Consider the following 26,193-nt stretch of genomic DNA (forward strand, 5'->3'; position numbering starts at 1 on the left):
GCGCCGATTTTAATATGGCAGGGTCATCTGATCTGGCCAACCAATCGCTGCTATCGACATGTTTGGGTCCCACATGATCGCAGGATGTACCAAAGAGTATCCTGCATGTTTACTGGCTAAGAAAAAGCGCAGAAACTTCGAGCGCCGTACCATCGAGTACCCTAATACTCGAACGAGTACCAAGCTCGGACGAGCATGTTCGCTCATCACTAATTGTTACCTAGCAGGGACACAAAGGGAGAAATATTAAGAGAATATAGGAGGCGCTGTTACTGAGTGAGGGTACGTGCACACTACAGAACATCGGCGGAGACTACAGGTGGATTCCCCTGGGCGACCTCTGCATGAAGTTCCGCCCGTTCCATAGACTTTATACTTGCTGGTGAATTCCGCGATCCGCCCAAAGAATTGGCATGTCAATTCACTGGGTGGATGGCGGAATCCGCCGGCAAATATCATTGAATCTATGGAGCGGACGGAACTTCAAGCAGAGGTCGCCCAGGGGAATCCACTTGAAGTCTCTGCTGATATTCCATAGTATGCACACCAATGGAAAAAGTGGGCACTAATACCAAGTGGGGGCACAAAAGGGACACAATTACTGAATAGGGGCACTATTACTGTGTCGCTTCTATAGGGGACAAAACTATTGTATTAGGGTTCTAAAAGTGACATTTACTGTACTGGGTGGGGGTAAGGAGGCAGTATTACCATCAGGAGCACTTACAGATTGGGATACTATTGCGGGTATGGGGATATTGCGCAGAGGTATTTGTAGGCTGGGGGAGGGGGGTTCAGCTAATTGTCTGGGCAACAAAATTTATAGCAGTCCAAATGGGGTAGAAAAGACAGGAAAAGTAAATGACTCCAATCAGAGAATACGTCACTGAATGTAACTGCATGGTCATATGGTCTGCACAGCCTGTATAAAGTAGAGCTGGTATATATGGGGTAATCTGTATGGTAAGATATTCACTTTCGTGTATATACATATTATTTGGTAACTATGACTATTACTATACTATCATACATGGATCAGTGCTTTTGACTAGGCAAACTATTTGTAGATCCCTCAGTGCTCATTTTTAACATACAATATACTAAGGGGCAGCATACAGGGGATGTACTCTACCCAAGCCAGTCATATGTTGCACATTTTATGGCCATAAGCACACGTCATCCTTTTTTGGGTGTTTGACAGATGTTTTATTGGAGAGCCGCCATTTCACGCCCAAATTACGTCCATAATTCTAAAAATGGATGTTGTTTTGACGAAATGATGTCCGTCCAAAAAAAGGCCGACTGGTGGAGTGTTCAGACCTGGGTGGGAACGTTGGTTTCTAATTAAGGGGTCTGAAAGGAAATCAATAATCCTGTTGGGCCAGCAGACATGTAAATTTGGTTGTCTTGTAGAGTCGTTTGAAAAGTCTGATATCAGGTGCAGGCTGGGATGTAGGCCCAACTGGGACAGCTCTGAAAACACTGGGGGAGATTTATCAAACTGGTGTAAAGTGAAACTGGCTCAGTTGCCCCTAGCAACCAATCAGATTCCACTTTACGTTCCTCACAGACTCTTTAAAAAAGGAAAGATGGAATCTAATAGGAGGAGGAATCTGACAGGAGGAGGAAAAGAATGGGCCATGGCGGCTAGTTTGACGCATTAAGGGGTCACTCACACGTCCATACAATTCCATCTGTACACGGACAGTGTTCTGTGGACTGGATCTGGGAGCTCCCAACATCAAGATTAATTATCTGAGGCGCTCCTAAGAGTCCATTTACACAGAAAGATTATCTGCCAAAGATTTGAAGCCAAAGCCCTGAATGAATTTGAAAAGAGGAAACATTTCAGGCTCTCCTTTATGATCTCTGTTTATAGTATCTTTCTGGCTTTGGCTTCAAATCTTTGGCAGATAACCTGTCAGATAATCTTTCTGTGTAAATGGACCCTAATAATCCAGGGGTGTCAAACTCAGGCCCTTTAACTGTTGCAAAACTACAATTCCCATCATGCCTGGACAGCCAAAGCTTTAGCATTGGCTGTCCAGGCATGATGGGAATTGTAGTTTAGCAACAGCTGGAGGGCCCGAGTTTGACACCTGTGTCCTAAGCTGGTTAGAAGTTTGCGCCAGTGTACTGACACAGCCGCACAACTGGTAGTCTTTGCTGCTAGTGTCAGGCACCACAAAACTACATCTCTGACAGGAAGAACCATTGAACCTATTTAATTATGTATGTTTATGCTGCGTTTACACGTAACGATTATCGTGCGAATTTGCGCAATAACGATCGAATTCGAACGATAATCATACGTGTAAACGCAGCGAACGATCAAACGACGAGCGAGAAATCGTTCATTTTGATCTTCGAACATGTTCTCAAATCGTCTTGATCGTTCGCAAAAAATTTGCAGATCGTTCAGTGTGAACAGTCGTTCGCCGATTTAACCAATGCGTGAGATAGGCTTAAGCGATCGCAAAACGAATTTTCCGTACGATGTATCGTACCATCTAAATGCTGATCGTTATGGAAAAAAAAACGTTACTCCGACATCGTTAATCGTACGATCGGGCCAATTATCGTTTCGTGTAAACGCAGCATTAAAGTGCTACTTAGCATCATATAGTCACCTGAAAATGATGCTATCTGATAAACACTATGGGGGAGATTTATCTAACATGGTGTAAAGTGAAACTGGCTCAGTTGCCCCTAGCAACCAATCAGATTCCACCTTTCATTTTTCAAAGAGTCTATGAGGAATGAAAGGTGGAATCTGATTGGTTGCTAGGGGCAACTGAGCTAGTTTCACTTTACACCATGTTTGATAAATCTCCCCCTATAAGCCTAATAAGTCTGTGTTCATTACATTTGGACAGTAAAGTTGGTTGAAAAAAAAAAAAAGAGACAGAGCGGCTTCAGACGCCATTTTGTCGAAGACCAAAACACTTTTCCAACTCTCGCGAGCTTCAATACTATGGCCGCGCAACCTGTCTACACTGACAGCAGCAGACGCACATCTTTCACTTTCGGTTTAACAGAGCTGCCCTGAGTCGTGCTTATGGATTGACCTGACAGCTCGGGGGCGCTGTGTCCGCTCATGTGCACGCAGCCTCTGCGGAAGGCTCTGATGGAGGGTGTGAGGTGGGCCTTCCCCTGTGCTCGCTGGACCCCCGGCCGGGATGACTGGCTGCTGTGTGCCCGCTGTGTGCAGCCCGAGGAGCAGCAGCGCATTGCCCACTTCATGTTCACCCGCGATGCTAAGGCTGCTATGGTATGTTTTATAGGTCACGTGTTTGGCACTATAGAGAAAGGGCGGGGCCTGGTAAGCACCACCCAAAGTAGGTGGGTTTGTTCAGTCTGGGGGCGTTCCTGGGCGTGGCTTGGTATTCTAATTCTAGCTGTTAAGGGGTCTAATCAAGTGTGGCCTTCCAGCTGTTACAAAACTACATTTCCCATCATGCCTGGACAGCCAAAGCTTTAGCTTTGGCTGTCCAGGCATGATGGGAATTGTAGTTTTTCCACAGCTGGAGGTCTGCAGTTACCTGTATATTAGTAATTACCTTCTTCATTTGTTCTTCAGGCCGGTCGCCTTCTGATCAGGAAGCTGATAGCAGAAAAGCTTCACATTCCCTGGGACAAGATACAGCTGGACAGGACGGCCAAGGGGAAGCCATTCCTGGTCAGCGGGGTTCCTCCACAGCTCCCAAACTTCAACTTCAATGTCTCCCATCAGGGGGATTATGCCGTTCTGGCCGCAGAGCCCGAGCTGCAGGTCGGAGTTGACATCATGAAAACTGAGCGGCCAGGTAAGTCATTGTGTCCCAGCAACAAACCCACCAATCATCTGTGTGCACAGCGCCGTACATGTGTAGTGGCTGTGCCTGGTACTGCAGCGTTCTGAAACACAGTGCCATTCAAGTGCCATTGACTGCCCATCCTAGTGATAACATTAAAGCAGTACACCGGAGAGGAAGTTTTTTTTTGTTTTTGTTTTTTTTTCTTGGTGTCAGAAAGTTATACAGATGTGTAAACTACTTCTATTTAAAAATCTCAAGTCTTCCAATACTTATCAGCTGCTGTACGTCCTGCAGAAAGTGGTGTATTGTTTCCTGTCTGACACAGTGCTCTCTGCTGACACCTCTGTCCATGTCAGGAATTTCTCTGGGGATTTGCTACTACTCTGGACAGAGGGGGCAGCAGAGTGCACTGTGTCAGACTGGAAAGAATACACCACTTCCTGCAGGACATACAGCAGCTGAAAAGTACAGGAGGGTTTGAGATTTATAAATAGAAGTAACTCTCAAATCTATATAACTTTCTGGAACCAGTTAATTTTAAGGATTTTTTTTTTCTCCCGCCGGAGTACCCCTTTAAGGTTCTAGAAAGCTTTGATGGAATTGAATTTTTTATAAATTATTTTCAAAGCAAAACGTAACCCCTTCCCATCTCCACCATGACAATGAACTTGTCCCTGTGCCAGACGTCTGTTCATTACAGGCTCCTGCACACGATGGGCGGGCCTGGGCTGTGGCGCTGACTTACTGATCCTCATCTCGCATTGCTTGAGTGCTGCGTCTGTATGTGGGGATTCCCTGTGCAGAGGGGGCTTGTAGACATATTGAGAAGATCCAGTCTGTGTCATCACTGTGTGTCTGTTTATACAGATCTATGGTGATGAGATATACATGACCATTAAAGGGATACTCGAGACTACTTTTTTATCCTAATACAGTGCTGTAATAAAGTTAAATCACTTTTTTAAAATAAACTTTATTTAACCTTTTAAGGACAGAGCCAGTTTTCATTTTTGTGCTTTCGTTTTTTTCCTCCTCATGTTTTAAAGGCCACTGCGCTTGCATATTTCCCCCTACAGACCTACATGAGCCCTTATTTTTTTGCGACACCAATCACACTTTGCAAATACAGACTTAATTTTTTTGTAAATATGGTAAACTGACTTGTTATGCATGTTCCTCAAGTCGTTACGATTACAGCAATATGTAACTTGTATAACTTTTATATTAGTCGAAAAAAAAAAAGTGTTTAAAATTGCTCTATTCCCATCCTTATAACGCTTTTATTGTTTAGTCTATGGGGCTGTGTAATTTTTTTTGCGCCATGATCTGTTCTTACTTATGGCACCTTGTTTGCGTATATGCAATCTTTTGATCACTTTTTATTACATTTTTTCTGGATTTGATGTAAACAAAAATGCGCTTTTTGCACTTTGGTGGGTTTTTGCGCTTACGCCATTTACTGTGCGAGATCGGGAATGTGATAATTCGGGCGATTACGCACGTGGCGATAGCAAACATGTTTATTTTTTAAACTAATTTATTTTTATTTTTCGATTGGGAAAAGGGGGGTGATTTAAACTTTTATTATGGGAGGGGATTTTTTTATTAATAAAAACACTTCCCCCCCCCCCCCCCCCAACATACATTAATTACAAGCCCCCTTGGGGACTTCTATATACACAGCACTGATCTCACATTAAGATCAATGCTGTTTATATAATAGAGCACTGATCCATTAGATCAGTGCTCTATTATACTGGTCTGCAGCAGACCATCTACATGGATTGCCCCGGCCGGCTCAGTACAAGGGATCTCCCCCCCGCAATCGCATCATTAAGGGGTTAAATAAAAATTTTTTTTTTGTTGTTTATACATCGACTTCCATTGACTGGCAGCAGTAAAGGGTGACATAAGCCTCTCGGTTGCCACCAAAATTCATTTTGAAATCTGCAGGGCTGTCCATGCCCTGGACCTTACTCCTCTGCTCTGTTTCATTGGTGCCGCACAGCACTATTCATACAAGTAGGGCCTTCCCCTGTATACTGTATATTCTTATTACAATATACAATACACAGGCTGCCTGTCACCATCACTGTAAGTGCCACCTCTGCACTGCAAGTGCTTCTTACTGTCACTGGTAGCTCTGCTAGAGAGAGTAGTCACCACTGGCTGTGCTACGGCTGTAACACAAAGCAGTACTCACAGGCAGCTCCCCCTGTGTATTGTAAATTCTATTAAGAATATACTTTGGTGGGGGGGATGCTCTGCATCAATAGCGCTGTACGGCAGCACTGAAACAGCAGCCAGGACTAGCTCTGCATAACCCGGCACAAACAGTGGCAGCAGAGGGCTCCATGTCACCCACTACTGCTGCCACATACATTGACGTATACATAGTAATAATAATAATAATAATAATAACTATAGATATATTTTAATTAAGTTATATTAAAAAGAAAAAACTTTATTAAAAAGATTATCCTGGGGTCCAAAAAAAAACCCGGCGACTATCAGCAAGTTAGATGAATCTATATCTATCCTATAGCACAGGTATGTCTCTTACCTTCCTCCTCTGGGCTGTTCCTGTAATTCTCGGTCCGGAGCACTGTTAGGAGCACTTCCCTGCCGCCATCATGCAATCCTGCCCACTTTTCCTAATGATCAGCTTGGCGGGGCAGTGCTCCTAGTGGTGCTCCGGACCAAGGATTACACGGCTAACAGCACAGGTATGTCTCTTACCTTCCTCCTCTGGGCTGTTCCTGCGCTGTTAGCAGCATAACTCGGTCCGGAGAACTGTTAGGAGCACTTCCCCGCCACCATCACACGGCCAGCTTCTCCTAATGATCATGTTGGCGGAGGCAGTGCTCCTAGCGGTGCTCCGGACCGAGGATTACACGGCTAACATAGAAACATGATTGTGGGCAGAAAAAGACCACTGGGTCCATCTAGTCTGCCCTTTTAGTATTTTCTTTCTTATTATCTTAGGATAGATGTATGTTTATCCAAGTCAAACCTTCCGTCTCGGCGTCCCGGGCACAATAGGGGCTTATCAGCAGGTTAGATTAGTCTTGCCAGCTAATAGTTCCCCTTTAAAGGAAAAAAAAAGTTACTCTCCAGTGTACCCCTTTTATTAGAAAATATAGTAAAATGTTGAAAAAATAGAATGAAATCACAATAAAATGAAAAAAAAAAATATTGAAGTTAAAAAAAGGCCTCTGAACTTGCTCCCAGCAATATTAGTGGTCATGCAGCATGAATGCAGTTTCAGTGCAGAAGCCGGTCTCCCTCGGGCAGTATGAGGCCCCTGGCAGGTTTCCTTTCATGTTATATATTGTATAGATGTTTCGGTAGTCTGTTATTAATATGGTTACATTATTGCTGTGCGTTCTTTATAGTTGCAGTATCCATGACCCGCTGTAGACTTTGTGTAATGCCGCGGTTAATGAAGAAGACCCCGCCGCCCGCACTGTGGATTGATCTGTTCACCCCTCTAAGCCGGCGTGGCCCTTTATGTCCGCAGCTCCAGCGTGTTCCTGTTCAGAATAAATTGCAGCCATTCATCACCCTGACACTTTTTTTTTTTATTTTGGGAAGGATTTTGTTCTGTGATTCCTCTTAACTTCAGGAGCCGCGCTGACATCTCCACCATCATCATGCAAGTGTCACATCCTGTACTGCAGGGATGGGAAACCCTCGGCACATTGCTCTGCTGCCACCTCTGTCCATGTCAGGAACTGTCCAGAGCAGGAGAGGTTTTCTATGGGGATTTTCTACTGCTCTGAACAGTTCCTGACATGGACAGAGGTGGCAGCAGAGAGCACTGTCAGACTGAAAAGAGTACACCACTTCCTGCAGGACCTACAGCAGCTGATAAGTACTGGAAGACTTGATATTTTTTAAATAGAAGTTAGTTACACATCTGTATAACTTTCTGAAATCAGTTAATTTAAAAGGGAAAAAAAATATCACCTTTTCACTGATTTGGAGCTTTGTAATAGAAGATTAGTGCCGCAATCTTTGCCAGGATATAGGAATACAGGTATAATGATATATGACCAGTAGTGAAGGAATATTCTTTTGTCATCTTCCTTGTGTTGTGCAGTCATGACACATATCCCTCATGGTAATGCCCATTGATTCCGTCCAGCCTGTGAGCCCACCGAGTGAGGTGGGTGGATATAAATAGCCTTCTCCTTTATTGCACCAGGAACATTGTAGATGCGGTTTATGTGGCGCGTACATGAGGGGATATATCTCCTGGCTGATCTGCGTTCCTGATGGAATCGCTGAGCATTGGAATGCACAGGTCATGAGCCCCACCATAGATCCCCCGCTCCGTATTTGTAAGCTTGGCTAGAATATTATGTGCCGTTCACATTATCATATTTGAAATAGTCTGATCCTATCGGCATAAATAGCTGTGGGTAAACAGTGTAAGCTGAATAATGGATTGAGCGGATGTTTCTCCATTACCCCCTGCACCATGTGTCCTTTGAATTATGATGTCTTGGGTTTTATTTGTAATGTCATAACCTTAGATCACCACTGGGTGGTGCTGTTGCTCCTTGGCAGAAGCAGCTTGATTTATTTCGTGCTGCAAATGAGATTTGCTTTGAGACTTTTTTTTTAGCTAATAATCTGTAAGACTTAAAAAGGGGGTAAAGCTAGTATACTGTGATATAACGCAGAACATTTTATGTCTGTAGCAGAACGTAAACCCATTTACAGTAGTTAGCTGTGGAAATAAGTGGTGTGGTCTATGCCCAGAATGATGAGTATCTGTATTTTCCTACACTTGGCTGAGCACAATAGATTTCATTGTCTTTTTATGTTACTGGGACCATGATGCCGTGACTGCTTTACGACATGGAAATTTAATGTATGTCTTTAGGCTTTGTTGAAAACTTTACTTATTGCCTCGTGTTATACTAAAGCTAAACAGATCAGCCCCACCGTGCATTCACCCTCTACTCTTGTCTAAAAATGTTATATCATGTAGTTGTCATGGTCTTACTTTTGTAAGATTTTTGTAATTCTGTAGATATGACCGAAATATCTGATGTTAAAAGATAGAGGAGCTGGCTCCATCTGTAGGACCTCGATATCGAGAATCCCCGTCCCCTTTTGCATGTGAGTTATGGAAACAAGTAGCAAGTGGTGTTGCAATGTTATTTACTCCACTCCCATAGAGAGATGTGATAGCCCCTTTACTTTTGTTGCTGTACTATCTGGGCATATGTGATTAATGGCCCATTCTGTCTCGGACCCCTATTACTTAACGGCGATAGGAAGTAGGTAACCTCCATGTACTGCATAATGTCGTCTCCGGGACCCCTGTCGGGCTCGGGGATCTCAACTAGAGCCGATGTCACAACCCAGTTGATTGGCTGCTCAGGCGGTCAGTGACTGGGGCAGAACGCCGCTGCAGTCACTGATTGGCTGAGCGTCCAGTCCATCACCCAGGATGGGCATTTTTTTTCATGGCGTCATCACAGCTTGGGGGGAAATGTAGTCTAGCGGGGATCCTGTGGCCGGATGGCAGGCATGCGGAGAAGTAAGTAAGGACTGGTTATTATGTCCTCTCAACCCCCCCCCCCCATAACCCCAACCATCCTGCCCCCCCGGCCGGATGTCTATTTTAATAGATATATGGTTCAAGGCCTGTACACTTTCAATAACTATCAGTTCTGTAAAATATCTCTCCTGTCTTCCCCATACACATGAACATGCATCATGGCTGAATGTTCATGTGTTCTCTATGGGGACTGGATGGGTAAGCCACAACCAGACTGCACCTGTGCAGCCTTATCCCTCCGAGAACAAAAGGGTCAGGCAAGGAAAATCAATCACGCTGACCCCTATTTCCTCCTCCAGGCCACTAGCGGTTTAGTTAGTTGACTTTAGTATAAATTATATGGCCACATTTACCCTTACAAGGGAAGATTTATCAAACATGGTGTAAAGTGAAACTGTCTCAGTTGCCCCTAGCAACCAATCAGATTCCACCTTTCATTCCTCACAGACTCTTTGGAAAATGAAAGGTGGACTCTGATTGGTTGCTAGGGGCAACTGAGCTGGTTTCACTTTACGCCATGGTTGATCAATCTCCCCCACAGAGTATACTTTTTTTTGTGTATATAATAGCATGGTCAGCTATGCCTGTTCATACAGCACAATTAATGAATGCAATGTGATTTCCTTAGAGAAATGCTGCTCCCCTTCTCCCTGGTTCTCTCAGGCCCTCCTGGATCTGGTGTTTCATCTATGGCCGTCTAGGAGTGGTGAACAAAAAGCTTAGTGTTACACAACCAAACTTTAGTGTTGAATAGATTATCCCGAGGGGACTCCATGCGAAGCTTTATAGCTACAGCCGGAGATCCACTTTATAATCAGAAGAATATAATTGGGCTTTGGAAGCTGATTTTCTGGAGCGACGCTGAACAATTCAATGATTACAAATCTTTGGGAGTAAAGACATTTCCATTTTGCTGCCTGTATAAGCTTTAGCATCAGGGAAGATTAACACTTATGTGCACACTGTTTTAAGAAAGTGGCATTAATGGGAAATTGAGGGCTTACTGTAATGATTATTCCGTATTTCTGTCAGGAACTGTTTTATTATTTTTGTTTTTTCTACAAAAAGCACCATACAGTAGGTTACTACATACGGTAAAAGGAGAGGGAAGAGACACTCTTTGCCGCAGTCCCTGTCGAGTGATTTCTTGATGGTCATTTCCTATTATACTGTACTCACCTTCTCCACCGCCCACAGCTGCCCACCCCAATGCACCCAGTGGTCTCCGCCTTATCCAGGCTCCCTTGATGTACCGACAACCACAGTTAAGGCCCTATTACACAAAACGATTATTGGGCGATAATCGTCTCGTGTAATAGAAGGCGACGATCAGCTGACATGAACGATGTCGGCTGATTGTTGCTGCTTGTCTTTCAACGTGTTAAAAAGACAAACGACTAATATAGCAACGATCTGCTGCCGTAGCTCCGCGGAACAGGAGCGGCGGCAGCAGACCGCCACTATGGGCTGCCAGGACGATTTAGCAATCACTCGGGCACCCCCCCCCCCCCCCGCAGCTCCCTTCGCCCCCCCCGTACTCACCCACTCGCTGCTGACGTGTGTAATAGCTCTCAGTCGTCCTTTGTATTAGTTTACTTACCTGTCCAGCCAGGTAAGTATGTGTTTACTTACCTGTCCAGCCAGTCAGCGGTAGCAGCAGAGTCTTGTCTCAGCCAGTGACTGGCCAAGCAAGCCAGTTCCTGTGGGGTCGGGATGTGACATAAGAAACAGAGACCAGTGTAGGACTGGGAGCGTCGGTGCTGCAGCTACAGGGACCAGAGGAGGTGAGTATAGCATATTTATTATTATTTTACACCACCTGTAGCCCAGATCAAAAGAAGTAGGTTTAGCACTTTATCAGCAGATACTGTAACTAATCACCGAAGTACTTCAGACTAGCAGCCAACGCTAAAATAACTAGCACATGAGTATAATATAAAAGTAGTGGCTTTGTATATTCATTATAACATTACAACAAAATATATACCTCCAAATGTTTATGCTCTGTGTACTTGTTTCAAGGCCTATACTTAAAGGGGTATTCCCATCTGATATTTTTGCTAATACATTCATTTAGCAAATGTGCCTCCTTCTCCTGATATGCTGCTCTTTCCCTTCCATTGTTGACAGCTTCTTGTCTATGTTACTGACCACCACTCTGCTCTAAAAGCAGCAGTCTGGCTGTTATAAAATACATGTATAATAATCCTGCTTGCCCATGTCTCTGTATACACGCTAAGAAGTAGCAGCAGCATGGAGGTGCTTTTGGGGGGTAACCAAACTTAGATTGTAGGAGCTTCTGGTTCGAGTATGTTTAGCCTTCATATCATTCCTCCTTCTATTCATACTCACCAGGTTCTAGGAAACTGAGGTATGGGGTGTTCTTAAAGGGATACTGTAGCTAAAGCTCTTATAGTAGACCATGAGAAATGGTAAAATTAATACTTTTCCAATGTTTGAAAATCTTATGTCTTACAGCCAAATCGTTTTTTCCGCTGTTTCTGTACTCGCAGACGGCCACTGTCGGCCCGCTTTCATCATCCGCGGTGTCCTCTGTGGGCCTGACATAAGGACGTTTGTTGTCATAGCCTTTGTAGTAGAAAGCAGAGATTCAGTGTTAGAGTTGTCCCCTCTCTCCGTCTGTAGTAAGCGTCGTGTCTTGAAGTGGCAGATGCGATTCGTGTTTATCCCTTGTGCGGTTTATTTCAGGAGAAAGATTGGACGGACAGTAAAAAATTTATAATGAGGCATCTCTCGGGCAGCGGGAAAAAAAATATTCGGTATGTGTTCGCTGATAGTTCCCGGCCGTCCCCTGACGCCTTCTGTATCGTGAATTTACAGAGTTTGAAGATATTTAATCTTTCAGCCCCGGATTTCACTTAACAGCCGACGTCCATCACATGGAATTAAATGCCACATGCTGGGCTCGTATGGCGGTATGGTTTATTTCTACATCCGCACAACAAACGCTCCCGAATCTAGCCTCCCACTGCAATATATAAAAATGGCTTCCACAGTATAGGTGGTGGATATTATATCGGTGAGGGTCCCACCACCAAGGAGACCACCTTTTGCTTGAATGGGCATGTAGTGTCTTTGCATACTTTATGGGGAGGAGAGGGTTAACACTCTCATAGTTCTTCTCTGTTCCTATCTGTGTAGACTCTTATTTAATTACTTTATTCCTCTGACCCCTAACCTGAGTGGCACTCCAGCTCCTGTCAGTGCTGCTGCATAGACCTCTGTATACTGCTTCATATTGGAGCTGAGTTTTAGCAGGTCAGGCATAAGCAGTCAGCCTTAAAGAGGACCTTTCACCCCCCGTGCTGGGGTGACAGGCTCCCGACCCCCCGCTAGAGCCCCCTATACTTACCTGATCTGGTCTGGTGACGGAGATTTCAGCTCCCGAAACCCGGCGTGCGCGCTCCTGAGATGAGTCCGACGTTCATAGAGAATGAATGGAGCATCGGACTCACCATTCATTCTCTATGGGCATCGGACTCATCTCAGGAGCACGCACCAGGCTTCGAGCGCTGAAATCTCTGTCACCAGACTGGATCAAGAAGCGGAACCCGGAGCGATCAGGTAAGTATAGGGGGGTCGGGAGCCTGTCACCCCGGCACGGGGGGTGACAGGCTCCCAGGGTTTGTCCAGCGAAATCAAAAACAACTGGTGTCAGAAAGTTTTATATAGATTTGTAATTTACTTCTATTTAAAAATCTCATACTTATCAGCTGCTGTATGCCCTGCAGGAGGTGTTGTTTTGTTTACATTGATAAAAGGTGCTCTCTGCTGACATCTCTGGCCGAGACAGGAACTGTCCAGAGCTGTAGAAAATCCCCATAGAAAACCTCTCCTGCTCAGGACAGTTTCTGTCTCAACCAGAGATGGCACCAGAGAGCACTGTGTCTGAATGTAAATAAAACAACACTTCCTGCAGGACATACAGCAGCTGATAAGTATGGGAAGACTTGAGATTTTTAAATAGAAGTAAATTACAAATCTATATAACTTTTTGACACCAATTGATTTGAAAGAAAAAAAAATTCACTGGACAACCCCTTTTAATATGAATTATTCTTCACCTTCTTTGCTGGACTGCATAGGTAGATAACAAAAGTTTTAGCCACATGTTATTCCCTGACAAATTGGGAGAGTTAAAGGGGTTATCCAGGCTTAAAGAAAATTGGCAGTTTTCCTCCGGAAACAGTACCACTTTTATTGTGGTTCCACTGAAGTGAATGGAGATGAATTGCAATACCACACAGAACCTGAGGACAAGGGTGGCGCTGTTTTTGCAAAAAAGCAGCTCTGCTTTTTCTAATCCTGGAGAACCCCTCTAACACCTATCTCCTATAAGTATGGCTATACAGACATCCATATTCTGAGGAGCATTAGAGCTGTGTTTTAGTATGCCAGGCATAAGTCAACCTTATCACAGAGAGAGGCCTCAGGACCTACCTGATGTATGGGCCTGGTAGAGCAGCTGTGACTCTTTCCACTACGATGGCTGTACTGTTAGCTGGGTTAGGCTATGTTCACACACAGTAAGAGACCGGCCGTTGCTGGGTGACTGAACCGCCGGTCTCTGAAAAGAGCATCCCGGACGATACTGCAGTACCGGCTGGACGATCTTTGCAGCCACAGAATTCTGATGCGGGCGCGTACGGATGCGCCCGCATCAGAACTCTGCGGCTGCAAAGATCATCAGAACTCCCCACAGCACACTATGGAGCAAGCGGCCGCAGCCACTCGCTCCACATTGTGCACTGACAGTGTTTTCTGCGGCTGCTATTCACTGAATAGCGGCCGCAGAAAACTGACATGTCAGTTTTCTACAGCCCCGCGAGAGATCCCGGCCGGAGAGTATACACATAGAAGGCAAGTCAACTTATATTTTTGTTAAAAGTGCGGCCTTTGTTGCCGATTGCAACAACGGACTTATTTTTACGAAAATATACATTGTGTGAACATAACCTAAGGGTGTATTCCCACAGTTTGGGCCTGGAACATGTTCTGTGGACTGGATTGATGGACCTTCTGGCCTCATGTACCACTACATGTACCACTGTGTCAGTACTGCAGTGCAAAGATTTGACTAGTTGCTGAGTTCACGGAAAGTGTGAATGCGGCCTTAATGTAAAGTAATGTAAAAGTATGTAAACTTACCTGTCCTTGTGCCTTGTAGTGCCGCTCCCAGGTCCAGCTGATGGCCTCCTGCGGCTCTTGCAGCTGTATTATCATGTACCCAGCTGAGCGATTGCATACTCAGCCAATCATTGACTGGTTGGGGGTGGTTGGACGGGACACACAGGTCACTGACTGGCTGACCAGGCAATCGCTCAGCGGGGCTATAACATTGCAGCTGGAAGAGCCGGGTACCTGGATTCCTACCGAAAAGGATTTAATGAATGGAGCTGTCTGATTCTGGCTTCGGTCATTGTGTATTGGCTGATTTCCAGGGATGCCAGATCTCCATCGCCACAGATAAACGAACTAACTGAATATCTATCTATCTATCTATCTATCTATCTATCTATCTATCTACAGTTGTGCTCAAAACCTTACATACCCCAGCAGAATTTTTGCTTTTTTGTCCTTTTATTCAAAGAATATGAATGATAACACAAAAACTTTTTTCCCCACTCATGGTTAGTGGTTGGGTGAAGCCATTTATTGTCAAACTACTGTTTTCTCTTTTTAAATCATAATGACAATCAAAAACATCCAAAAGACCCTGATCAAAAGTTTACATGCCCCAATGTATTGCCCTTGAAGTCTTGTGGTACTTGTGGATGAGGCTCTTTATTTCCTCAGATGGTAAAGCTGCCCCATTCCTCCTTGCAAAAAGCCTCCAGTTCCTGGGTTGTCTCGCATGAACTGCACGCTTGAGATCTCCCTAGAGTGTCTTAATGATATTGAGGTCAGGAGACTGAGATGGCCACTCCAGAACCTTCACCTTGTTCTGATATCCAAGGAATTGATAATGCAGTCAGCAGTGTTCAAACTGTGATTAACAAATGGAAAATCAGGGGCTCTGTAGAAACCAAACAAAAGTCAGGTAGACGAACAAAAATTTCGGCCACAACTGCCAGGAAAATTTTTTGGGATGCAAAGAAAAAACCACCAATAACATCAGCTGAAATACAGGACTCTCTAAAAAATAACAGTGTGGCTGTTTCAAGATGCACAATAAAGAGGCGCTTGAAGAAAAATGGGCTGCATGGCCGAGTCACCAGAAAAGTCATTATTGCACAAATGCAACTAAGTATCTTGACTACATCACGCCAAGCCTCAAAACCTCTGGAACAAGGTCATTTGGATTGATGAGACCAAATTGAACTTTTTGGCCACAACCATAAACTCTACATTTGGAGAGGTGTCAACAAGGCCTTTGATGAAAGGAACACCATTCCTACTGTATTTTGTATTTTGGGGATGTGTAAGCTACAAAGGCACAGGAAATTTAGTCAAAGTTGAAGCAAAGATGAATGCAGCCGGTTATTAGCAAATAAAAAAATTGAAATCAGCTCACCTCTATTATTCCTAGGAAGCCCAGTACATTCGAAGGTTATCAGAAAATACTGGAGGCAAATTTGCACTTATCAGCCTGGAGGTTGTGCATAGGACGTACTTGGAGATTACAACATGACATGATCCAAAACACAAGGCCAAGTCGACCTGTCATTGGCTACAGCAGAACAAAGTGAAGGTTCTGGAGTGGCCATCTCAGTCTCCTGACCTCAGTATCATTGAGCCACTCTGGGGAGATCTCAAGCGCACAGTTCATTCAAGACAGCCCAGAAATTTACAGGAACTGGAGGCTTTTAGCCAAGAAAAATGGGGCAGCTTTACCATTTGAGAAAATAAAGAGCCTCATCCACAACTACCACAAAAGACTCCAAGCTGACATTGATGTTGGAGGGGCAATACATGGTATTAAGGATTCACCATGGCGCTGTTTGTCAAACACTTTTCTCTGGAGTTTCACTGTAATATGTAAATGGGGGGTAATAACCCTATATTAGAGCTCTAAGAGTAAATGATGCCTGTAAGCTGCCGATATTGGTGCCGTTAGATATGTGCATCTCACTTGTGACCTCGTAATGAAGCTCCTTCTTGGAATTTCTGCACTGCGGCCTCTCATCTAATATGGTATGCTGGTGATGTAAAGCGCACCGTATATTCCTGCCCTTGAGTATTAATGCTGGGAAATTCTGTGCATTATCAATGAGGAATCCCTTTCCCCCGATGCATCAGGTCAGTTCGGAGACGTCACCAGGATCCAATTAAGAAGCTTGTAATGGAATGAGGTGGGGGCCATCTGCATCCTATATCTAGTAGGGGGGCTGCATGAGCTTCTTATGGCTTAGAACAAATTAACCCTGGCCATAGATTTTCTGTTTAATTCATTAACTTCGGTGTTATCTCGGGTATTTCTTTGCAGTCCTACTATTACCGTGGTCATCTCGAAAGTATCGATTTGCTACGAAATGGACTATTGATCCCGCTAATAGGATAAAGCTGCAGGAAGGCTCCAAAAAATTAAACTTCAGCAAAGTCCTGAACTTTAAAGAAAATATACACATCTTCCTCGCCTTCAAAGTAAAGGTTTGTGTGCGGGTTAATCTGAGCTAAGCTTTACAGGACAGACCGGCTTCTTCCCATTCTTCATTTATAGGAAGGTTGTGGCTGTGGTGGATAGTTCTAAAATTAGACTCTAGACCAGCAGTTCTTAAAGTGACTGCTAAAAGGATTTTAAAGGGGCTATAATAAAGGTTTTCGGGAAGGGAATATCTGTGTGCTCCAGAAGCAATGTACTCCCTTACCTTCTTTACTTGTCACAGTGCCACACATAGAGTAGTGACCGTATCTGGTATTACAGCTTCGATGATTAGATTGTAAAATGACCATATTGTATGTTGGTACACTTTCTTGTGGTCTTTCATCATTTTGTTCTTCGGATGCTGCTCTGTTTTTATTGCCCTGCTTCCTGTCTGGTTTAAATCCTGTGACAAACTTCCTGTTCCTGCTGTACACTCTAGTTTGGAATTCAGCCTTCCATATCTCTATCCATTGTACCTTCTTGAGGATAATCCAGCCTACTGCACATGAACAGGTTCCTCCCACATAGTAGGATTGAGATGGAGTTTGCTGGATTTCCGCCTAGAGTGTACACAGGAACAAGGCGTGCACTAGACAGGACGCGGCCATCTTCTCCCATCTGCGGTGAACGGTGTCCCCGTTTATCACCACCATCCTGCTCTCCATCGTGGCCCAGCTGCATGGAGCAACAGATGTTCTGTGTTCATGATTTAGCCACTAGAGGGGAGGGTGCGCACCCTTCTCAGCTTTATAGGCACAGTGTCTTAATTATCCCCACTTGTTCTTTTGGCTTGGAGTTCTATAAGGAGGCTTCTAGCACATGTTCCCTGCCTAAGTATTGAGGTCCTTTTGGTCCTTCAAAGGTGTCCCTGTGTTTGTTCCAGTCCCTGTGTTTGTACCCTGCCTGGGTTCCCGTGTTCCCACTATAGTTTTGCCATAAACCTGTGTCCCTGCTGTCTGGTCCTGTACTCCCCGGATGATTGTTCGATCCCATGTTCATGCCCTGAAGTGTGACTCTGATCCAACCCATGCTCATACCAGCACTGAGCAAGCTTCACCGTGTGACCTGCACCTGTATGTCTTCAGCATCCTTCACCTGCACCTGGTGTGTTTTGTGTCTATGTATTTCCCTGTACCGTCTGTTACATGTTCCGTTTATCTCAAGAGGTAGCGGGCTAGGGTATCCTCAGGGAAAGCCTATCTCCACCATCAGAAATATCTTGAAAAGAAAGGAGGATATGCAACTTTCTTAGGGATAGACGGGCATGTGGCACAGTTGGCTCATGTCCGCCGATCCTGACAGTTCGAGCAGTGAAGACAAAACCAAATGGAAAACATGAAACCTATAAAAAGATAGTAAAATGACTTTATATACTGATATATGTTCAGTTGGAAATAAGTTGAAAATTCCTTTAGGAAGTGCTTATCCCCATGAGGCTGTTTGTAAATGTTGCATGATGGTAGCAGTTAATAGGAATACATCACAGATAGTGATCGATATAATAGATGTGGGATGAAAGTTTTGATTGGGCCTTATATGAAGATTCATTACAGTAATACATCTCCTGGGATTGCTGTATACCCTGTGTACTATCTGCTATAGAAGACAATGCATTCTCTCCCATAACAGTATTGAGCCTGGCAGGATAGCCAGGTGCACTGATCACAGAATGAAGCCTCCTCTACTGAACTCTACCGAGTAATTGATATAAATTACAGGGCTCTGGCACTGCGGTAAATCTTCAGCTTGATTCTCCCATTTCCGAGCCGCAGTTTATTACCACAAGGTCATATTTGCTTGTTAGAAGTGAGAAGTATAATATTTAGTTGGACCATCTGAATTTATGTTTGCCATTTCTCAGGCAGCGGCTCCACTGAAGAGTTCTTTCGTATCATGCACCGCCAGTTCACGGAAAGAGAGTGGCACTCTATCAAGAGTATGGGAAGTGACGGAGCACGGCTCGACATGTTCTACAGGCACTGGGTAAATCATGGCTGGCAAATAATCGCTACATGATGGAAACTGATGAGTGCACAGGCCGGACAGGGTTGGTTTGCATTTTGCAAGTGACTGATGCAAGTGAGAAGTTTTAGAATACCATTTCCATGTAATTTTCAGCTGCTTATGTAGTAGTGCCAACACATTATAAAACACTGGAAAAGATTGTAGTCAAAGGCTTATTCCAGTATCAGACAATTGTATTTAAAGGGGTATTCCACCAGGCGGAGAACATAACAAACAGCCTATTCTTATCTCTCTCCGCTCCCCCAGTGTCCTCGTACTGACAATGTAAAAAGAGAAAAGATACATAGAACACCAGTAAAAATCCCACATACAGGGCCTGCCAAGGATGTAGGCAAAGCCCACAAAAAAAGTCAATAAAAGTGTCAATATACAGTCTGGTATAACAATTCCCCCCCCCCTCCTCCCCCGTACGGTCAAATGGAAATAAAGTGTAAGGGGCTAAGAAGTAAACATAAAAGCGAATGTACCACCAAGTACATCGCTTTGGGTATTCTACCCTACCCCATTTTTTTATTTTTTTTTAACCATCGCCCGTTTCCCGAACTCTGCTCCAGTCTTTTCGGGAGCACACCGGCTGCCCCCAGTGTGACGAAACCCCCTCCATTCTTTGTTGGGGCTCCACTGATTCTAATGGAGCTGCATCACAGGGGGTCTGGCAGGCCCGCCTCCAGTGCTCTGGAGCCAGCGTCAATCCTTTAAGGTATAATACCCAAGGCAATGTACCTGCACCAGGTTATGTTTTGCACTGTGCCAATACACCCTGTACTTATAGCATATGTACAATTCTATAAAGGCTCGTGTATTCACCTGTTGTAGACATGATGAAATATGGAGGTTCTCGACTGTGCCACAATGCATGTTTTGACTGCTCATCTTCATCTGGTCCAATTTTTTTTTTTTTTTCCAGTCTGTTATCATCTTTGCCCCGCTAGCTGTCTAATGTACATTTTTGTTCCTGCTGTACAGTCTAGCTAGGAATTCAGTCAACTTTTTCCCTCCTACTATATTTTTGTTGACTATAACCCTGCCCACTATACCCTCAGGAGCCTCCCACGTGTGTACAAGTATACAACAGGAACAGAAAGTCCATTAAGGGTGCGTTCACACGTACAGGATCTGAGCAGATTCGATGGCGCAGATTTGAAGCTGCAGATTCAAAGCAAATCAATTCTGGGCCATCAAATCTGCTGCAGATTCAAATCTGCGCCATCAAATCTGCTGCAGATCCTGTACGTGTAAACAGTAAGTTGAGAGTGGAGACAAAGCAGGTAGTTGGTGTTCTCGGAGAGGATATACTTGGGTTGCCCGTTTGCCGCACTGCTGCTGGTTAGGCGTTGTAGCGTTCTAGTTACAAGCATATGTTTCTTACTATAGGGACAGCGGGTTTGTCGCAATACTCCTCTACGTCAGGCCATCCTCCGCTCCTTTGTTATATTTTGCCGGCTTATCTACATACATTATTCATGTCCAAAAAGTGAAACATTTATAAGGTTGAATGCGCCGACAGGAAGGGATTCTGATATGATGGGAACCATGGTAAATAATACATTCAATTTTGTTACAACTAAAAAGATCTATCTTGGCAGCGTGCGTGTGTTTGCGGTTTCAGGCGCTGAAGGAAAGCTTCATAAAAGCCATAGGGGTCGGCCTCGGCTTTAACCTGCAAAGGATTGAGTTTGAGGTATCGCCTTTACATATGGAAAAGGGAAGCGTTTACACACAGACCAAAATGGGGCTCGATGATGAAGAAGAGGAAGGAAATTGGTCCTTTGAGGTAAGAGCACATCTCATTGAAATAGCATTTTTAATGGATATGCCTGATGTGCAGTCTTAGCAAATCCAATATCCAGCATTGACTTGACAGGGGGGAGCCTACCCGGAGTATGCTTGGGAATGAAGCCGTGTTACATAGAAACAGCAGCCGCTAGAGATGAGGGAAACTGCAGGTTTGTGAATCCTCCAACGCTTCTCATTTGACTCATTGGCTGGAGAAGGGCGGCATCCATCTTCTCCAGCTACCAGGAGTCAAATGCTGAACGTTCAGGGTTTCGAAGAACCAAACATACTGTAGTTTCACTCATCTCTTGAAATATTCTTTATCTGCACATACTGTATGCAACAAAAAACTGAGCCCGTAAAGCAGGTATGGGGAACCTTCAGCCCTCCAGGTGTTGCAGAACTACAATTGCCATCATGCCTGGACAGCCAAAGCAAAGCTTGATGGCAATTGTAGTTTTGCAACAGCTGGAGGGCCTGCCGTAAAGGCGATTAGCTTCAGTGTTGAGCAGACCTGTCAAACGGTTGGGGTTTGGGGAACGTTCTTCGAGCCAGTGCGCTCTACGCTCTCCATTCGATCTCCCTTTGCTGCAGATGTTGCAGCCTATGGCTGGGTTCAGGCACAGTATTGTTGCTCAGTATCTAGGTCAGTATTTTGCAACCAAAACCAGGAGTGGATTATAATCACAGGCTATGCTCGCATACTGCTAAAATTGAGTGGATGGTCGTCATTTTATGGCAAATTACAGTCATTTATTTTAAAGCAACTGCTGTTTTTATTTTTAGAATAAGGCTAGGTTCACACTGCTAGGTTCAAACGGATTTTTGCAATCCGTTTTTTTTTCATCCGTTTTTGCAAAAAAACTGATGAAAAAAAGGAAGCATTTGTGTGCATCCGTTTTTCCATTGACTTCCATTGTTTAAAAAAAAAAAAAAAACGGATCAAAACGGGTCTGTTTTTTTTTTGACTGACACAAAAACAAAGCTGACACTACTTTTGTGTCCGTTTTGATCCGTTTTTTTTTTTTTTTTTTTTTTTTACAATGGAAGTCAATGGAAAAACCGATCGAAATGGATGCACACAAATGCATCCATTTTTTTTCATCTTTTTTTTTGCAAAAAAAGGATGAAGAAAAACGGATTGCAAAAACGCAGTGTAAACCTAGCCTAACAGCAATTCTTTGCCATTATGACATCCACTCAATATCAGCAGTGTGCGAGCATAGCCTTTCTGTGATTTTAATCCACTCCTGGTTTTGGTTGCAAAATACTGAGCATAAATAAATACTGTGTGTGGCCTATGGCTGTATCCGTGCTTTTCAGGACTCCCCAGTGTGGCATCCAACTTATGCAGCCGCAGAAAATCAAGTGCCGAGCATTCGGGTTCTGGGAACGTTGCCGAGCCGGAACAGTTTTACATGTCAGCTCAACACTATTGATTAAAGGGGTTATCCTGTGAAAATCTTTTTCTGTCAAATCAGTCGGTTTCAGAAAGTTTTACAGATTTCTAATTCTATTTAAAAATCTAAAGTCTTCCAGTACTTATCGGTTGCTGCATGTCCTGCAGGAAGTGGTATATTCTTTTCACTCTGACACAGTGCTCTCTGCTGCCACCTCTGTCTGAGACAGGAACCGCCCAGAGCAGGGGAGGTTTTCTATGGGCATTTGCTGCTGCTCTGGACAGTTTCTGACCTGGACAGAGGTGGCAGCAGAGAGCACTGTCAGACTAAAATGAAATATGCCACTTCTTGCAGGACATACAGCAGCTGACAAGTACTGGAAGAGTTGAGATTTTTAAATAGGAGTAAATTACAAATCTACATAACTTTCTGAAAACAGTTGATTTGATAGATTTTCGGTGGATAACCCCTTTAACACTCTGTATAGCTCATTGATTAGTACATTAGGGTGGCATGCATGAGGTTGGGAGTTCAGTTCCTTTTGTGCAGATCTTTGTACACCAGGTTACATTCACTTGGATTTTTCAGCTCAGCATTTACATAGAGCCCTGGCTGTGATCTCTCTGAGCTATATAGGATAGTTTTATATAAATGTATATGAATAATTTATGGAAATTAAGCACTAGCTCTGGCTCTTGCAAATGTAAATAAAATGTTGCATTTGCAGATGTCCCCGGTATATCCTATCAATATATTGGGTAAGAGATGTTGAGGTTAGTAACTTATAAGAACGGATGTGCTGGCATTCATCTCTGGTTTTATTACTAGTATATATTTGTATTAAGGGTTTGCTTGGCTCATGTTTTGTAGGAAATGCTCCTGGATGAAAAGCATCATGTAGCTGTTGCTTTGGGAAGCAGTGGCACCAATAAACCCCACAGACCACAGGTACAGTAATATGTCCTGTACTCATTAACTATACATTTAATGCCTCATTGTTTAGAGGTTACTTAATATCAGTTATTCAGATATTCCACATTTCTGGTTTAACGCTGACCTCTGATTATCTCGGCAGACTGGAGTGGTACTGTGTAGTCTCCACCTCCCCTATAACAGCAGTCTGGCTGTGTAGTCTCCACCTCCCTGAATAACAGCAGTCTGGCTGTGTAGTCTGGACCTCCCCCCTATAACAGCAGTCTGGCTGTGTAGTCTGGACCTCCCCCCTATAACTGCAGTCTGGCTGTGTAGTCTGGACCTCCCCCCTATAACGGCAGTCTGGCTGTGTAGTCTGGACCTCCCCCCTATAACGGCAGTCTGGCTGTGTAGTCAGGTGATTCCATTTTAAAGAGCAGTCTGGTTGTGTAGTATGAAGTGCCCCCTATGACAGACTGGTTGTGTAGTCTGAACCTCCCTTTGTAGCCTGGACTGCCCACATTAACAGCTGTATGGCTGTGTAGTCTGGACCTCGCCCTATAACAGCTGTCTGTGTAGTCTGGATATCCCCCTATAACAGCAGTCTGGCTGTGTAGTCTGGACCTCCCCATATAACAGCATTAAGGTTATAAGTTGTGTAATCATATAACAAAGGGCTGGTTGTGTAGTCTAGACGTCTATAATACGAGTCTTGCCGTGTAGAGCTTTACAGGTGTCTCATCTTATCTTATATTTAATTATACAGGTTGTGAGGGTACCATCTTTGCAAAGCACTTAAAGGTCACAACCTTCATTAATTGTAAATTCTGTGTCTATGAGAAGAGACACAGATTGTTACCCTATAAGTGCACTAATAACATTTTACGATATTTGTGGTGTAAGGCTGTCCTAACAATTCCTTTCCTTAGAGAAAGGTAAGACTGGACACATCTCCTTAGTAAGTTAAGCTGCAGATACAGGACAGTAGTACTATACAAGTATACAAGACTACTATTTATCAGATACAGTGCAGAATGTAAGTGAAGATCACCAGTAAACAGCATAAAGGATGCATTATTAATTTTAGATTAGGAAGTTAAATTAACAGACTGAGATGCAAATGCTAAGAGGTCTTAAAGGGAAAGCTTAGTGGTCATATTGGTTGTCATTACCCAGCTGTCACAGAAACTAATATATAAGAAATGACTGAGTAGAATTACCTAAAGTTACCAGTGATTTTTTTTAATTTAGTCAGAAATCCTCTTTATCTGGAGATAAGGTTTAGTTCATAATAGCCTTGTGCCTTCTGTCGGAAGCGTACATCGGGAGGGCTTCCTGTATAAGTGTAATGGAACGTTGTGATGTATGACATGTTATAGGCTTTCATAGTCAATGGTCTCCCTTAGTACAAAATGCTCTGAGAGATGAATTTATTATAACTATATTTTTTTGCACTTTCCTACAGCCTGGAGTAGATTTAGAGTATAAATTTTGCCAAATTCCGGAGTGGATTAAAGTGTACCAAAGTCTGCTGACCTATTCAGCTATGAATTCCACTCTGTGGCCAGAAGTTCGGGTATCCATGGATATGACCACGCTGTGATGGTTAGAGTATGTACACACTACAGAAATCACGTGGATAACTACCAGCGGATTCCGTCGCTAGCCCCCTATGCTCCTGCTGGAAGTTTGGCCTGTCCCATAGGCTCCATTCTATGCGCAGGCAGTTACCGCTGTCCACCCAAGAAATTGTCATGTCAGCGGCACCGGCAGAACTTCCTTGTGCACGAAATTCGCTTAAAGTTATCTGCGAGAATTCCTTGGTGTGCACATACCCTAATGCGTGTGACCCCTATTGTATCAGAATGGGCGTCACATGCATTACTGCTACAATGTCGTTGTGTCTATGGATACCCAAGATACCCAAACAGAGTGGAATTCACCATCAAATTAGTCAGCGGACTCTGACAGGTACACTTTAAAGAGTACCTGTCATTAAAAGCAACTTTTGATATGTCATCAGGCATGTGAAAGGTTATTGATGACAGTGGGAGATCAGGAAATATAGCTTGGCGGAGAGCGAGGCAGCCGTGCCATCCATCCATCTAGCCGCTCGCTAAGCAGTGAGACCCGATGCGATCAATAACTTTTGACATGCCTGATGGAAAGTGGAAGTAGGGGTGTACAAACAGAGAAAAGGGCTCCCACAACTTCCAGAAATATTTTTTTCTTTTTTTATTGCCACAGGATATAAAAAAAACATTTCAACCCAAAATGACAGTACGGGTCTTATAGATATAGGACAACACAGGACAGTAGTGATGCATGCATGGGGACAGAGCCTCAATTACAGCATGGTTCTGCTACCTTTTTATTGTATTTTTTTTCTAGTAATCAGATCTTCAGCTCTTTTCAGAGGTTTTTACTTTCCCCACAATCCCTTTGGTAACTTTATACAAGTTAAAGCCTGGATTCAGGTTTAATCTCAACATAGCCCATAATGCATTGTTCGGGTGTCACCGTAAAATCACCAGAGCCTCTGCTTAGTCCTCTATGTCTGTGGATTTCACTCTGTCTTGATACGAGTGCAAATTACATATCTGTATATGTCAATGATCGTGTTGGTTCAATCTCCAGAATGGGACTTTGTTCACAATTCTCACCTATGAAGATCTCATGGCAACTGCCATTCCATTTACACCTGTGGATCCGGAATATTGGGAAAACTTTCATTCCAAACAGGAATACCCACGTCGACAGAGTTCTGCAGTGATGGCTGAGACTGTTCCCTGAGCCGTCCACCCTGAGATTATAGAAACTTTGCTAACATAGCTCAGGACCCACATATCAACATCCATGAGACCTGCAGTTTGTATGAATCCTGGTATTCCCTCCTGGAAACACAGAACAAAGAGTGCTGGGACCTTGTACTACAGGCTGGACGAAATAATTCCGTAAAACCTGGACAATAACTGTGCCAAATGGCTTTCATGGTCTTCATATGACCATACATAGTACACTTCATTAAAGTGGCTTTCCAATGATAAAAATAAAATGATGAATACCAGCACCATAAAAGAAAACAATAAATCTATTTTACTA

General features: G+C 43.8%; 1 protein-coding gene across 1 annotated transcript; it reads left to right on the forward strand.

Annotated features, from left to right (window-relative positions):
* Positions 1–2,970: 2,970 nt before the first annotated feature.
* AASDHPPT (aminoadipate-semialdehyde dehydrogenase-phosphopantetheinyl transferase) lies at positions 2,971–26,193 on the forward strand. Its single transcript, XM_069969750.1, has 6 exons — positions 2,971–3,271; positions 3,581–3,806; positions 18,840–18,961; positions 20,613–20,777; positions 23,050–23,127; positions 25,729–26,193. The coding sequence occupies exons 1-6, from the start codon at positions 3,098–3,100 to the stop codon at positions 25,882–25,884; spliced, it is 921 nt and encodes a 306-aa protein (XP_069825851.1). The 5' UTR covers positions 2,971–3,097; the 3' UTR covers positions 25,885–26,193.

Source organism: Dendropsophus ebraccatus, chromosome 5 (genome assembly GCF_027789765.1).
Source record: "Dendropsophus ebraccatus isolate aDenEbr1 chromosome 5, aDenEbr1.pat, whole genome shotgun sequence".
Classification (NCBI taxonomy): Eukaryota; Metazoa; Chordata; class Amphibia; order Anura; family Hylidae; genus Dendropsophus; species Dendropsophus ebraccatus.

What these genes read in the sequence shown, in the direction of transcription:
- AASDHPPT (XM_069969750.1), top strand. Translation starts at nt 3,098, where the DNA reads ATGTGCACGCAGCCTCTGCGGAAGGCTCTGATGGAGGGTGTGAGGTGG. An exon ending in CATGAAAACTGAGCGGCCAG is followed by an intron (nt 3,807 to 18,839) that starts GTAAGTCATTGT and finishes GCCATTTCTCAG; the next exon opens with GCAGCGGCTCCACTGAAGAG. An exon ending in AAGGAAATTGGTCCTTTGAG is followed by an intron (nt 20,778 to 23,049) that starts GTAAGAGCACAT and finishes CATGTTTTGTAG; the next exon opens with GAAATGCTCCTGGATGAAAA.